The sequence below is a fragment of the Tachysurus fulvidraco genome, chromosome 3 (genome assembly GCF_022655615.1).
Source record: "Tachysurus fulvidraco isolate hzauxx_2018 chromosome 3, HZAU_PFXX_2.0, whole genome shotgun sequence".
NCBI classification, from domain to species: Eukaryota; Metazoa; Chordata; class Actinopteri; order Siluriformes; family Bagridae; genus Tachysurus; species Tachysurus fulvidraco.
In genome coordinates this window covers 25,855,678-25,870,677 of record NC_062520.1, presented here as the reverse complement: position 1 = coordinate 25,870,677, position 15,000 = coordinate 25,855,678, and the positions used below count along the sequence as shown (strand labels likewise).

The 15,000-nt window shown below is 42.8% G+C and overlaps 1 protein-coding gene across 1 annotated transcript in view; it reads right to left on the bottom strand.

The window, feature by feature from the left end:
- Window positions 1-12,310, bottom strand: part of efna3b (ephrin-A3b) — an 81,509-nt gene extending 69,199 nt beyond the window's left edge. The window contains exons 1-2 of the mRNA XM_047811501.1: window positions 12,067-12,310; window positions 9,338-9,398 (exon numbers count right to left, since the gene is read on the bottom strand). Coding sequence (XP_047667457.1) covers window positions 9,338-9,398; window positions 12,067-12,310 — 305 coding nt within the window. The remainder of the gene's footprint in view (window positions 1-9,337; window positions 9,399-12,066) is intronic.
- Window positions 12,311-15,000: the final 2,690 nt, after the last annotated feature.

Below are 15,000 nucleotides of genomic sequence, written 5' to 3'. Positions count from 1 at the left end.
GTGTTGCAGTGGCTGCCGAGCGGAGCATGAAAAGCTCGTTTAAAAAGCAATTCCTGCTGGTGGAACCGCACTTAAATTGTTTTATTATTTCATTATGGGCTCGCGTTCGCTTCTTAATGTCCAGGCCATTTCAAAATGCATGCAAAGGAGAGAACGAGTGAATATACACTACCACTCCTAAACTAAAGAAGGCGGCGTCGTGTCTGATCGTCTCCGGCAATTTCCGAATTAGACACGCACGTGTGTTCGACTCGGGATGGTCGGGATCTCGTGTTGTACTTTTTCACTTTCGTTCAGAGTGTGTGACTTAGATTCCAAAGTCGCACAAATTGATTTGCACATTCCTCATATTACAATACCTGTGTGTAGTTCATGCCTCTGAGGTTGCCAGATATTTGTATAAGACTTAGATGTGTGTGGATCAGTAGCATCTACAGCACTAACCATGAGCACTTGTTTAACTCCTGAAAGAAAAGTGGATAGTGACTGAGTTTGGATTTCCGTCACCGTAATATCTATAGTATTATTAAAAAGCTATCACGAAAGCAAGAGACAACTGTATAAGAAACGAATAAAAAAGGAAGACTAATAGGATGATATATGAAAAAGAAACGGCGAGTGGTGAAATAAACATCTAATAGCAGCCTAGTGGATTGCCAGTGGATTGCTGCCAGAATAATCATGGCTGTAATGATCTCATTAATCACTGCAAGCACGCTTTCGGTTAACGCTACGGCTTCCGCTGTCATTATTCCACCGCTTATAAAATAGCACTTGATGCAGCACGTTGAAATGTGTTGGAATAGCGACAGAAAGCTTTAACAGAAACGAAAACATATGACATATGCATATAATCTGCTTATTAGATTTGCAATATTAATCTGCAGTATATTAACCCTCCAGTTTTATCCAGTGAGAGAGTTAACACTGTGGCAGGCAATCAGAAAACGGGATCCACCCGCTGGTCCCGCACGAGGCTTAAAACTATATATACTGAATGTGGCCACAAGACACTACATGCGTTTTAATTCACTATATTAAAACTGTGGAATTAATATCCATGCATCCATAGCTCTTCTGTAGCACTTATCCTATACAGGGTCATAGAGGACATCGAGTATATCCCAAGCCATCGTAGGGCGCAATCACACACACGTTTATGCATTCCCGATAATTTAGAGATGCCAATCATCCTAGGTGTGTCTATGAACTGCGGGAAGAAACTGGAGTGCTGGGAGGAAACCCCGGGATCACAGGATTACCTCTGACGTTACACGGAGGAAGTGGGAATCCACCTCGGAGGTGCAAGGCAAACATGTCTACCATTACAGTAATGACTCAATTTAAGTAAGTAAAGTAATTGAATTTAAAAATAATAATAATAAAATTCTTATATATATCTCCACAGAGAAAAAAACAAGCTTTTTCTAAACTTTACATGGATGAAAGGAATAATCAGCCCTTGAATGGAATTTCTTTATTATTATTATTATTATTATTATTATTATTATTATTATTATTATTATTATTATTGTTTTGTTGTTGTCGTTGTTATTATTATTTTATTTGTTTATTTATTTTTTATTATTGTTGTTATTATTATTGTTATTATTATTATTGTTGTTATTGTTATTATTATTATTATTATTAAGGCATACCTTATTTTTAAATGTTCTTAAATTTATTAAAATGCAAGCAAATAATACAGTATAGACATTTTTAAATGAAATTCCCAGTAACACTGTACATATAATCTGCTCACTGGATTATTTTTACATTTATTATTAAAGAGGCAAACACACAGAAAAAAAAAAAGCTATAACTGACAGGAATTCTTATTCGATTCAAGACCAGAATATAGTACAAATTTATCACCTCAGCTTGCGCTATTTTTTAAAGAGTTCTCAAGAATAATATTTTGTGTGTTTATAATACATCACTCACAGGTGACTGCTGAGCACATTAAAGTGAAATTTTAGCCCGCAGCACAATTGCTTCACTTCCAATCATCACCTCAGTATATAAAATGTGTGTGAGGAATCACAAGCAAGGATATGCCTCATTTATCGACACATTAAACCCAAGGACAGACTTGGTGGGGTGAAAATAATACGCAGAATGCTTTGGACTGCCAAAGCATAAATCGCAAGCGACCGCCCGTGAATAAAATGTGAAAAATAACCGTAGGCACCAAAAGAATTAGAAGCAGAAAATATTTAGATGCGTGCGGTTTTACTTTATTCGCCGTACTGCCGCGTGCACTTCAGGAAGAAAAAACGAGGCACATAGAAACCGAACTCTAGTGAGTCCACTCTTTTTCATGGTTAGCTTCAGCACCATCCATCTAAATATTTGATTACCTAATCATGTAGCCATCGATTCCCGTACTACTGTCGTCGTTTTTCAGGAGGTTGTTATTCATATAGAAAAGGAGAAGGATGTGGAGAACCTTCTCTCGGGCAAAAATAGGCTCTCTATAAAGAAGCACTTGCATGTGTTTATCTGATTATCCAATTAAATTATTTAAATTATCCAAATAAATGACATGCAGTATACAACAGGTCTGTGGGTGTAAATGCCTCGTCCCCATGAGAGAGGTCATAGGAAAATAACCAAACTGGCAACCCGGTTGAAGCTCACACGAAGACCACACAAAATGAACAACTCTTTACATTCATGCTGGACAGAAAAGCATTTCCGAATGAACGTCTATGCAAACCTTAATGGAAACGGAGCATGGTTCCAGGAACATGACAATGAGCTCTGAATGAATGTTCTTCAATCGCTACACGAACCTGTATCTTTCACCATCATGTAGAAACTGTGTAACAAGGAAGCGAGTCTGATTATTATGTACGACCCAGTAATAGTGTGGTTTTCCTAATAAAGTCCCAACGAATGTAAATGCAAAGCCTCATGATTTGACATTTTTTCCAGCTGCAATGCTTCAAGTTCATTAAATCAGACGTATAAGGCTGAAAATTCCAGCTCAAAATGTCAGTGTTTACAGCCACACATTCATTCATTCATTCATTCATTCATTTTCTACCGCTTATCCGAACTACTCGGGTCACGGGGAGCCTGTGCCTATCTCAGGCGTCTTTGGGCATCAAGGCAGGATATACCCTGGACGGAGTGCCAACCCATCACAGGGCACACACACACTCTCAGCTTTGTCTTTAAATATATATAGAAAATTACAAAAAAGCTACAGATGCTGCTGACAGGTTATTAACTTCACGCCATGTGACAAGTTTATTTGCATGTGCTTCTGTAGGTTTTAGTTACTATTTGATATTCCGTCTGAACGGACATGTAGGATAACGATTCCATTATATCCCGTTTCCAAAGAGTTCCTTGAGTATACTGTACAGAGCCTTCAGGGTAAGGAAGACCTCTTTTTTTTTTTAATCGACTTCCACCGAACCAAAACAAAAGCAGGTATTGACCGAGTTGAAAACACATAACAATAAATATAGACGACATTTAAAAGGTCAGGGAAGTGACGCTTCCTATGGGGGTTTTTAGAACCACGTTACTCGCACAGGTATAGCCTGCAGACATGTCGCGTTATGTTCAGGTAACCTATTAATACACGACGTGCCATAAACCCTACAAAAAGCGCTTGGTAATAAAGGACAAAAAAAATCAGTTTGTTAAAGTTTATGCTGTAAGGTGACAACCTTGTATATATTATCAAGACACTCCCATCTCTGCGATATCGCATTAGCGTATTAAAGGTGTGGTGCACGATGTTTGAAAGCCAATGTTGACATTTGAAATCACCAAAACAAACACACCCCTAACCCAAATGGGTGTCACCCTTGTTTTAGCTCCGCCCCACACATACATACGTAACCCAGGCAACTATTATGGAGGAACCTGTTGGGGCAGCTGGCCGAGGGGATATTTTTTATCAATAAATGAACCAATGAGTAATACTATGGCAATACAAATGTGTTTTTGTAGTACTGTGTGCTGTACCGTGAAAGGTTTAGCGCACGCGGAAGACGTTTAGTTCTCTCCAGCGCTGGAAAGCTGATCCTACAGTAACACGGGTCCTCCAGAGTGCTTCAATCGCTTTCTGCTAATGTCACACATGCGCACTGAACGCTCTCTCTGCCGCATATTGACAAGACACGCCCCTTTATGCTAATGCCACACATGTGCACTGAACGCTCTCTCCGCTGCATATTGACAAGACACGCCCCTTTATGCTAATGCCACACATGTGCACTGAACGCTCTCTCCGCCGCATATTGACAAGACACACCCCTTTATGCTAAGGTCACACATGCGCACTGAACACTCTCTCCACCGCATATTGACAAGACACGCCCCTTTATGCTAATGTCACACATGCGCACTGAACGCTCTCTCCGACGCATATTGACAAGACACGCCCCTTTATGCTAATGTCACACATGCGCACTGAACGCTCTCTCCGCTGCATATTGACAAGACACGCCCTTTTATGCTAAGGTCACACATGCGCACTGAACGCTCTCTCCACCGCATATTGACAAGACACGCCCCTTTCTGCTCATTGGCTACACGTTTGTTTTGTTTGTTGGCCCGACTCAGTTTTCTGAAGCATTTCTCAAACAACGTGCACCTCACCTTTAAAATTCAAAAACCGTTCTTTATACAGATCGACAAAAACTCCAGTGAATCAAGAGTCAAGAAGCTTTTATTGACATTTCACCTATATATAGCTTCACCCATATCCAGCTGAGTCAGTGCACCATAACACACTTATTTACTACACTTAACTTTACTGCCCTTTTCATTACTGCTGTGTATCCTACTCTTCAATCTTTACCTGTATTAATCGCAGCACAACCTTGTTTATTTCATTTCGATGCTAACTGCGTTTCATTGCCTCTGTACTCGTCTGACAAGCACGATAAAATCGAACCGATCCTAACCTACGAGCTGCAATTAAGTTAAACGAAACAAAGGAAGACGAGAAGAGGAAGGGTTTGTGTGTGCTGGAGTCAAGTTAATATAATGTACACGATTAGTAGAATGTGGTAGAATAAGAATCACACAGATGGGAGTGTAGATATGGAGAATAAAGGGATAGAAAGTCTGGAGTATAAAGGAAAAGTTTAAACATGTTTAACTTACTAACAAGCGCAGCGAGTAGAATATGCACAGAGTTTAGATGTCACTCTAATGCACGCTTTAAAACTGCAATACGACATCGGGAGCTAAAAGCGGGACCGCACGTTGTAACGGATTTCGCCAATCCGTTGCATTTTCTGGGCTGTTATCGATTATTAATTTTGTCATTTCCAGCTGCTTTGCCTGACTGGGAACCTGGTCTGTATAATTTTCCAGAACTATGAATGTGGAGATCTGGATGATGGTAATGGGATTATTTAGCCGAAGCTTCTCATGTCAGTGTCTCGAGTTCCCTGCATCTTTTCAGCAGTTTCACTCGTTCTCTATTGTTCTCTGTGGCAGGAAATACGGGTGATATATATCCGAAATATTTAGAGGACAAAAATACACACAAAGAAACACACACACCCCCTGACAAGCTGTCACCTACCTTATCAAATTTAACCCATGACACCAACAATGAAGGCATGGAGCTTTCTTCACTCTCTCCACAACACGCTCACACACACCCCCCTACTGCTTCAAACACGCACATATCCATATGAATACAAGAGAGGATATTCCTTTCAGCCTGAGCTGCATGGGTGTCGCAAAGAACAGAGAGGGGAATGAAAACGCTCTGCTTTTAAGGATTTAGCATTATAATACGGGCAAAATCTCTGGAATGAATTGCTTGAAATTCCAATATCAACCTTAAACACCCCTCTTTTCTTCTACGCACTGCCAAAAAAGACCCGACGAGTACCGCTTTAAGCGGGATTCCTCTAAATTGCTGCCCATCCAACTCAATGGACCATGACTCTGCTTCATACGGGGCATCAGAGGAGGCTGTGTGTCCCGTGAGAGACAGAGCGAGGGAGAAAGAGATGGAATAAATGGAAGAATGTAAGTCTCCCAGTGTGAATGTAAGCCGTTCTACTTTCCCCTGTGGCTCCTCTGAGCCAGGGATTTACACTAGTCCTCTACACACTGTCAGCCACACACTCCGAGATTCTCCTTCTCTGAAGCTCCACTTAGTCATCTATCTGTCTCTCTGTATAGCCGCTGGATCCGTCCACTTATCTCTTTCAATAGTCTCTCTGTTTTACCAAGCTTCGCGTGGGCCTATAATTTGTGTGTACAGTATATGACAGGAGGAAGAAAGGTGCGTGTGTGTTGGGGGTTGATCGGAATGGCGGGCGGTATGAAGGAGTTGGTGCTCTGAAGAGGATCTGTTTTCGGCTGGCTTCACAGCATGCGGTATGAATTGTAGAGCTCTCCTCATCGACATAGCACGGCCCCTATGGCTGTATAGAGCTACTTAAATATTACATTAGCTGATTGTTGAAAACACACACAATGTAGGTCAAACAAAAGAAAAATTCGGACAAAAAAACCCCCCAAAATGCTCTTTATTCAAGTGACAAAACACACACACACACTTTTTTCTCCCAAACTCCACAAGATAAGCTGAGCACTAGCTATCAGCCACAAACCACCAGAAAAAACTGCTTCCTGTCTGTTTCTGTAAACTTGGCTCGCGTACAAGAACAAAAGTAGAGATCTAGTGAAATCGTTCTCCCTGAAATAAACCATCGCTGAAAGCACACTCCAACAATATGGCTCCCACACATAAACACGGCTGATAAATACGATAGTGTATCTATGGCTAATCTGACTGCCACGTCAAGTGCTAGATAATCCTGTCCGGCTAGCATAAAGAGCTGTAGTGTGACATGGGAGATAGAGTGGAAAAAGACCTTTTCCTTGAGGTATAGTCCTGTTTATCCAAGTGGTCTGGCGAACAGAGAAGACACGCTCTGTTTCGCGTTAAATATCTATCAGCTAAAGCGACATTTGGAAGCTCGGTGTGGCAGGCAGGTGGGTGAGTGGTGATAAGTATTAGGTGTGAAAGGTTGTTAGTGTCTGATAAACTCTGGCCCTCATTCGGCATGGGTAGAACCTCTTTGCGGAAACTAGCGTGCCGTGCTGGCAATCAATGAAATCTCATTTGAAATTCCAGGCCTACGAGGTTAGCGGGTGAGAAATCCTATTTGGAAATCTCTGGTGAGATTTCGCTGCCTCACTAATGAAGGCTGTGTGTCACGGCTTTACTTGTGCTCCGAGAGCTTTAGCCTCTTTTTCCTGCCCCAAAGAAATAGAGCGCTTTTGTAGCCTCGAGGCTAGCTCTTCCAGGATGTGCTAAAGAGGGTGTTGACGCGCATTCGTGCCAGTTCACGCTAGGTGATGCTTATCTGAAGGTTCTTTCATTAAAACCAAGAGGAGATGAACTTGAGCGAGCTAAATATGATCGAGATTAGATTGAACATGAACAGTTGGTGTGCCCGGATGGAGGCAAAATTATTTGGGCCTCAGAAGTCCTGTAATATTTGGCAAGTGTGCATATCAGGCTTTTTGGCCAGCAGGCATGAAAATGTATCCAATCCTGTCAAATGCTGAGTTTAAATTTAAAGTGATTGGGTGCGGTACTCTCCTGTCGCCTTGGGATTAGATGTAAAACCCATGAATCCTTTCAGGTGCCTGCTGGACAGTTTGCACATGAGCGCTGGGAGAAGGTTCTTCTCAAGCAGCTGCTATTCTCTGACCTTGGACTTGCTATAAATAACACACAGGTGAAAGGTCCCTGGTGAGATTCTGCTGCAATGTGGTTCGCCTGTGATAGGAGGTATGGAAGACCTTAAATATGATTTCAGCAGGCTGACTTGCTGGGGCTCAGACAGCTAGAGACAGCTGGTTAGTGTCCTGGGCTGTGTGCCATAGGATGTATCAAGAGACATTGCAAGGCTCTAAGCTATGCTTCCTATACGGAGTCAATCTGATGTGTACAGTAAATACACATAACACTAAGCCCAGGGGGTGTGTTGTTGTTTTTTTTTCTTCCCCCCATTGTTGAAAGTTAGAGATTTTATTTTCTAATCCGTTGATAGGATCAGTGGTACACACCTAGTCTGGGAGAAAGTCCTGCAAGAAAATTTTGCAAGGCTTTGAATTCTTATTTTTCCTCAACGGGTTCAGTTTTCCAGCAGCCTAATAGCAAGTCAGATCAATCAGCATGTTCTGGCAAACAGTATGAGTGGTTCAACTATAAAAGATGTGAAAATCGATGAAACCAAGCACCCTCAAAACTGTTTCCCTTTGAAACTATATTATTGCTTACAGCAAAATTGAAAAAAAAAAAAAAAAACAAGCTGGGGGAGGGGCAGAGTGATAGGATGAACCATAATACATGCTGTAAGATGCTGCTTATAAGCAACCTAGCCTCGATCGCTCTGTTTAGCATTCTTCCCCACGCCACCGCACTCTTGTGTAATGTTTTCAAACAGAGCCAGTGACAGGTCTCCTGCTTCCTGTCAGTAACCTTAGACAGGCCTGTTGGGCAGGAACGAGATAAAGAGAGCTGAGGGCTAAAAACACCCAGCACCAAAAAATCAGAACGTTCAGCTGTAATTACAAACGACAAAGTTGCTGGTGAGAGACTTGGGAACCCTGATGGGGCATCACTATCATGCTTGTGCTGTCAATACGTACCAACAAGTTAAATGAAAGTAAGTCCTAATGAAAGTCTGGAAAGTTTAGCTCTAATTACATGTGATGCGACCGATCCTCGGTCACACCGCAAGCCGTCTCTTCTTGCGCGAGGCTGATTGGCGGTGAAGTACACGTGTAATTATGTTAAAAGTGGAGGGGAGTGGGGGGAGGGGTGTTTGGACAACGGAGGGGGACTCTCCTTTGGATATGCTTCATTTAGCTAGCCAAGGATAGCTTCAGTAATCACTGCGGCGCTGTCTGTTAACTCGTTTCACACACATATGCACATGGTATTAATGTGGGCGGCCAAGCGAGTCGTTGTTGCTCAACAGGGCCTCCATTACGGTATGTTCACTTGGGTTGTGCCAAAGGCAGGCTGACACACTTGTCCACATGTTGTCCATGGTTTTCTTTTGCCTGGGACTACACTGTCTCTAAAATCTAGGATCTTGGTTTAAAAAAAAAAGTTTTAAGCAGCATTTCTGCACATAATAACCAAAATAGGGAGCAAAAAGATTGCTGAAGAAGGCAACGGTAAGGCCCTAATGACCAGTGCAGTAAGGGCTTCCACTCGAAGCAATCAGAAGTGGCTAGAGCATGAATTGACATGCTAATGTATTTAAATCTGCAGGCCCTAACCGCCTAGCCTTGTACCGGAGAGCTCCCCTTAGCCAAATCTCACTGGTATTTCCTCACTTTTTTCTGGACCGCCGAGATGTTACAATTAGTGGCTAAAGCCCAAGCTGAACAGACACACAGACGCACACAGACGCATACAGACACAAAGACAGACATACCCATGCTAAGTGGGTAATGTCACGAGAAGGTTCACTTGAATTAGAGTTGACCCACATTTTAATTACAATTGATTGTCAGTCAGGTCTTTTCTGCATCTCGCCTCATCCAGCTAGTCTTTTTGTAACTCTTTTATCCCGCTCGATCTTTCTGTTTCTCTTCACTCTTTCTCTCCCCCACCAGCAACTGTTTACCCTCTTTCCCACTTTCTAGCGTTCTTTCTTTCTGTCCCAAAAGTTTGATTCAAATTTAAATGACCCTCATTGGCCTGACCACAGAGTGTGAAACACAGAGTCTCTCTCACACACACACACACACACACACACACACACACACACACACACACACACACCTATTTTCATTCAATAACAATACCCACTTGCAACGTTCCAACCGAAATCCCTCTCTCTCTCTCTCTCTCTCTTCTCTCTCTCTCTTTCTCTCTCTCTCTCTTTCTCTCTCTCACACACACACACACACACACACACACACACACACACACACACACACACACACACACAGACATCTACATGCGGCAGCACCAGCGTGAAATATGACATGGTCTTCTCTTGTTGTTCCCCATCCGCCTCAAGATTTTATGTGTTTTCCATTCTGAAATGCTTTTCGGCTTACCACACACACACACACACACACACACACACACACACACACACACACACACACACACACACACACACACACACACAACCCTACATGTGGCAGCAGCACCGGAGTGAACCACAAATGTGGTTTTCTGCCGTTGTAGCTCATCTGCCTTTCATGTGTTTCGTGTATTTCCCATTCTGAGATGCTTTTCTGCTCACCACAGTAATAAAAAGTGGTTCTTTTTACTCTCTGTACACTTCCAGTGAGGTTTACTATATGTTCTTCTCTGAACACTCAACAAGACATGGAGGTTTTTGATTTTGCTTTCCACACCATTCTGTGTAAACTCCACAGACTGATGTAAGTGAACAATAAAAGAAGATGTGCAGTTTCTGAAATGCTCAGATCAGCTCTCCTGGCACCGACAACCACGCCATGGACAAAGTCAACGAGATGGTCACACTTTTGTCCTCATTCTGAAATGTGCTCTGTTCATTAACTGAAGCTTTTGCCCTGAATCTGTCATATTTTATCCATTACACAGCTGCCACATGATTAACTGACTGGATAAATGAGATGGTGTGAAGGTATTTCTTTTAAAATGGCCTGAGTGTGTGAAGATACGTCTGTGGATTTGAGGTGTTGTGAACCAAATATAAGTTACACACACACACACACACATTATCCCTCTATACTCTTTTTTTCATCTCTCCTCCCTCCCTTCTTCTCTGGTTCTTCTGTGTGTTCTCTTGGCTACAGTTTTCTCTCCTCCTCCCCCTTTTCTTTTAATGAAGCACCTTTCTCTCCCTTTTCCGCTCTCTGGAGTCTTCCCCTGTCGCTCTCTTCCACTCTGTTAGAGTTAACTTATGACAGATGCTGGCACTGTTTCCAAAATAAATCCCGTGACAGTGCAATATCTCACAAATTCTGTGTTCATCCTTTCACACCTCTGTACCTCTCTCTGTGTGTGTGTGTGCGTGTGTGTGTGTGTGTGTGTGTGTGTGTGTGTGTGTGTGTGCGAGCGCATGTGTGCGCTTGTGTGTGTTAATGTTTGCCTGCATATTTTATGCTTGTGGAGGCAGGGTTGCCATTCATTGTTTGCCTGCTACCTGAGGCATTTGTGACTTTGAAGTGTGTGTGTGTGTGTGTGTGTGTGTGTGTGTGTGTGTGTGTGTGTGTGTGTGTGTGTGTGTGTGTGTGTGTGTGTGCAACCATTCTACCTCTCCGTACCAGTAGTGTGGAAGCTTTCCAAAATTAGACAAAAATGCAGAACTTCAGCTCTGTGTGAAGATTTGCTCTGTGTGTGTGTGTGTGTGTGTGTGTGTGTGTGTGTGTGTGTGTGTGTGTGTGTGTGTGTGTGCACGCATACATTTGGAAATGTGAGAATATATTTGGAGCTGAATCAGTGTGTGAGTACACATTTGGTATAGACTGTAATGTAACACTGTGTAAGGTTAGATAACGCTACATCACATTACTTGGCCAAAGAATCATAATATTGTGAGTCATTATGCAAATCAGCTGCAGAATATTATATCACATTTATACCTTTTTACTGCTAGAATAAAGTATAGTACATCTACTGGTGTGGCGCTGCATCTTAGTTTTATATCTAATGATAGTACCTAAAATGATTTAATAGCTATTATAGTCACTGCGAGAAAAGCTTAGCTTATATTGAAACCAAAAACAAACAAACACGATGATGATGAACTCCATTTCCCATGAGTCCTTGCAGACTACCATTGATCACATGACCCTGTCACATGCCTTCGTTATCACCTCTTTGTTTTGTGTTTCTCTTGAATAGTACTTCTGTGTACACACCAATTATTCTACTATTCACCCTAATTAGTAGCTGAGGTTAGAATGAATGTCCCCCAAAATGTACTATGTTAAAATGAGTATTCCACTTGTGTGAGCTTGTGTATGCATAGAGGGTAGATTACAGTGTTGGCTTCAAGCCGCAAGCCTTCACCCCTGGTGAGTGGAAATCCATGAATAACCAACCTGGTGAGAAAACGGGTGGGGGTGTTTGTGGTGGTGATGATGATGGTGGTGATAGTAGGGATGGTGATGGTGGAGGTGATGGTTGTGACGGTGGTAGGGATGGCGATGTGGTGGTGGTGATAATGGCAATGGTGATGATGGTGCTGGTGGTCGTAGTGATGATGCTGATGGTGGTGGTGATGGCGATAGTGGTGGTGAATGCGATGAAGGCGGTGATGGTGGTGGAGATGGTGATGGTGGTCATAGTGAGGGTGGTGGTGGTAATAATGGCGATGGTGGTGGGGATGGCAATGTTGATGGTGGTGGTGGTGATGGCAATGGTGATGATGGTGGTGGTGATAATGGCAATGGTGATGATGGTGCTGGTGGTCATAGTGATGATGGTGGTGGTGATAATGGCGATGATGGTGGTGATTGTCGTGGTGATGATGCTGATGGTGGTGGTGATGGCGGTGATCGTGGTGGTGGTGGTGGTCGTAGTGAGGGTGGTGGTGGTGATAATGGTGATGGTGATGGCGATGATGGTGGTCATGGCAATGATGGCGGTGGTGGTGATTGTCGTAATGATGATGGCGATAGCGGTGGTGATGGCGATAGATGGGTGATGAATTGCTACATCTACAGCATTATAATGTCATATACAGAACAAATATTATCAGTAGTTCACACCTGTGCGTTTATCCAGGTGACGAAATCCAAGTGAAAAAATTCAATTTCTATTCCAAGACTGCAACAGCGTTCTTTCACCTCTATCTACTTTACATGATAAAACGGCGAGCACCGCCTCCAGCTGCGGTAGGTATGACTCCAGTCAGTGTCCCTTGAGAACTGTTCACTATTTACACGATAAACTGCTTTACAGATGATATATAATTGAAATGATATTGTCCGTGAATTCAGGGAACGGAATAGCGATTTAACAAACCACTTCTTCTCACACTGCTGTTTACCCTCTTCTGTATACATGATCTCCCACACACCCATGATAGAAGAGAGAGAGAGAGAGAGAGAGAGAGACAGACCACGCCCAGCTCCACATGACTGTATTGTTCTCGTCTCTGGATGACAGGGTGAATGAACACAGCATACTGTACAGTCTGGACAGTGTTTAAATAAGCACGCCCTCATTACTGTGTGATTATCCGTGTCTGTTACGAGTTTACTATAAACTCTCGTCATGTTGTGTTTCATCATCACCTCTTACTATAATCCTATCTAATACCTCCTTGTGCTCCTCTCTATACTCTTTCCCAGGGTAGGATGGAAAACCATGCACATACACACACCCAATCAGAGCTGCAGTGGGGTATTGATATTCAGCACACCCACATTCATAGAAGAGAGATTTTACAGCTGAGCATTCATGTACACACACACACACACACACACACACACACACACACACACACACACACACACACACGATATCCCATGTCATATTTATTAGATGACTGCCCAAGAGTATTTACTGGCTCAAACAAATCAGAAAACTGGAATGGAGAAAGAGACATGCTACTGGATTACACAAATAGATTTAAATGCTGTGTGATGGGAATGGGAAACACACACACACACACACACACACACACACACACACACACACACACACACACACAAAATTTTCTCACTAACAATCAGACACAAACGCACAAATGCATAGTCTGACATTGCCTGATAAAGCCGGCTGTGAGACAAGGTCATAATTCAGTTTGTCCGTTTCAAATCTCCTCATTAACACACACACACACACACACACACACACACATGCACACACACATGCATACTCACACACACACAATCTCCTGCTAATTCTCTAATTATGTTCATGATTAGGGTGAACTGGTGCACACTTGGCTTACCTAATGATGGCTTTAATGGCCAAAGTCTCCATTAACAACCCTTCTCTCTCTCTCTCTCTCTCTCTCTCTCTCTCTCTCTCTCTCTCTCTCTCTCTCTCTCACACACACACACACACACACACACACACACACACACACACACACACACACACACACACTCACAGACACTATGACACGGACTGTGCTATTAAGAAACTCTGGGCTATAGTTGGAGGGAAGTGTAGAGAGTGAGGAAAGCTGAGTGGGGGGATTTCAGTGGGATTTCTTCTCTTCTCCCAGAAACTCCATCTTCCAGCTTAAACGCCTCTGCAGCTGCCAATCTATAATCGGCTATGAAAATTACATTTCCAATTTGCACCATTTCATTAAGGAGGCCAACCACGGAACCCACAGTCACTTGCTCCATTTGCGTCTGTGTTAACGAGGTATGAAATTAGATATTTGTTCAACCAGCAGCACTTCCACATATTAGCATGTGCGCTAAACAAATTGATTCGCGCGTACGTCGCTGTTTTGGGTTTGTTTGTTGTGCCTAATTGCAATGTCACTAGCAATTAGAGATGTGTGGGCTGTCTGATTGTGTGGTTGTGTAAAGGTTACATAGACTGGGTTCATGAGCAACGTTGTAGCGAGTGCGGGACGAGACGGCGGATAGATCAACTTTTTACGACGTGATTCAGCAAGCGGGTTACTGGAAATGCCAGGCACAGAGATCACACCCATTTCATCTGAACTGGCACGGCGGCGGGAAAGAGAAAATGGCGCAAGTGAGAAATGAAGCAGATTAATTTGATAACGTTTCTGCGAGGGAGGTATCAGACTTCAGCGATACGGGGATCGATTCGGGTTCTGACGTTGGATATTGGGAATCGGAAAATTTTTCAGATCGTGGATGGGAAGTTGCGTTGGCCAAACTTGTATTGGTGGCATTTCTCCTTCCTTGTTGAAATTGCGCTCTGTATTCAGATGATTACCACAGTAGGAAATGGACAACACACACACACACACACACACACACACACACACAAAAACAGTAGCCCAATTTGGTTGTAACAAGTTTTATATTGCTGCCAAT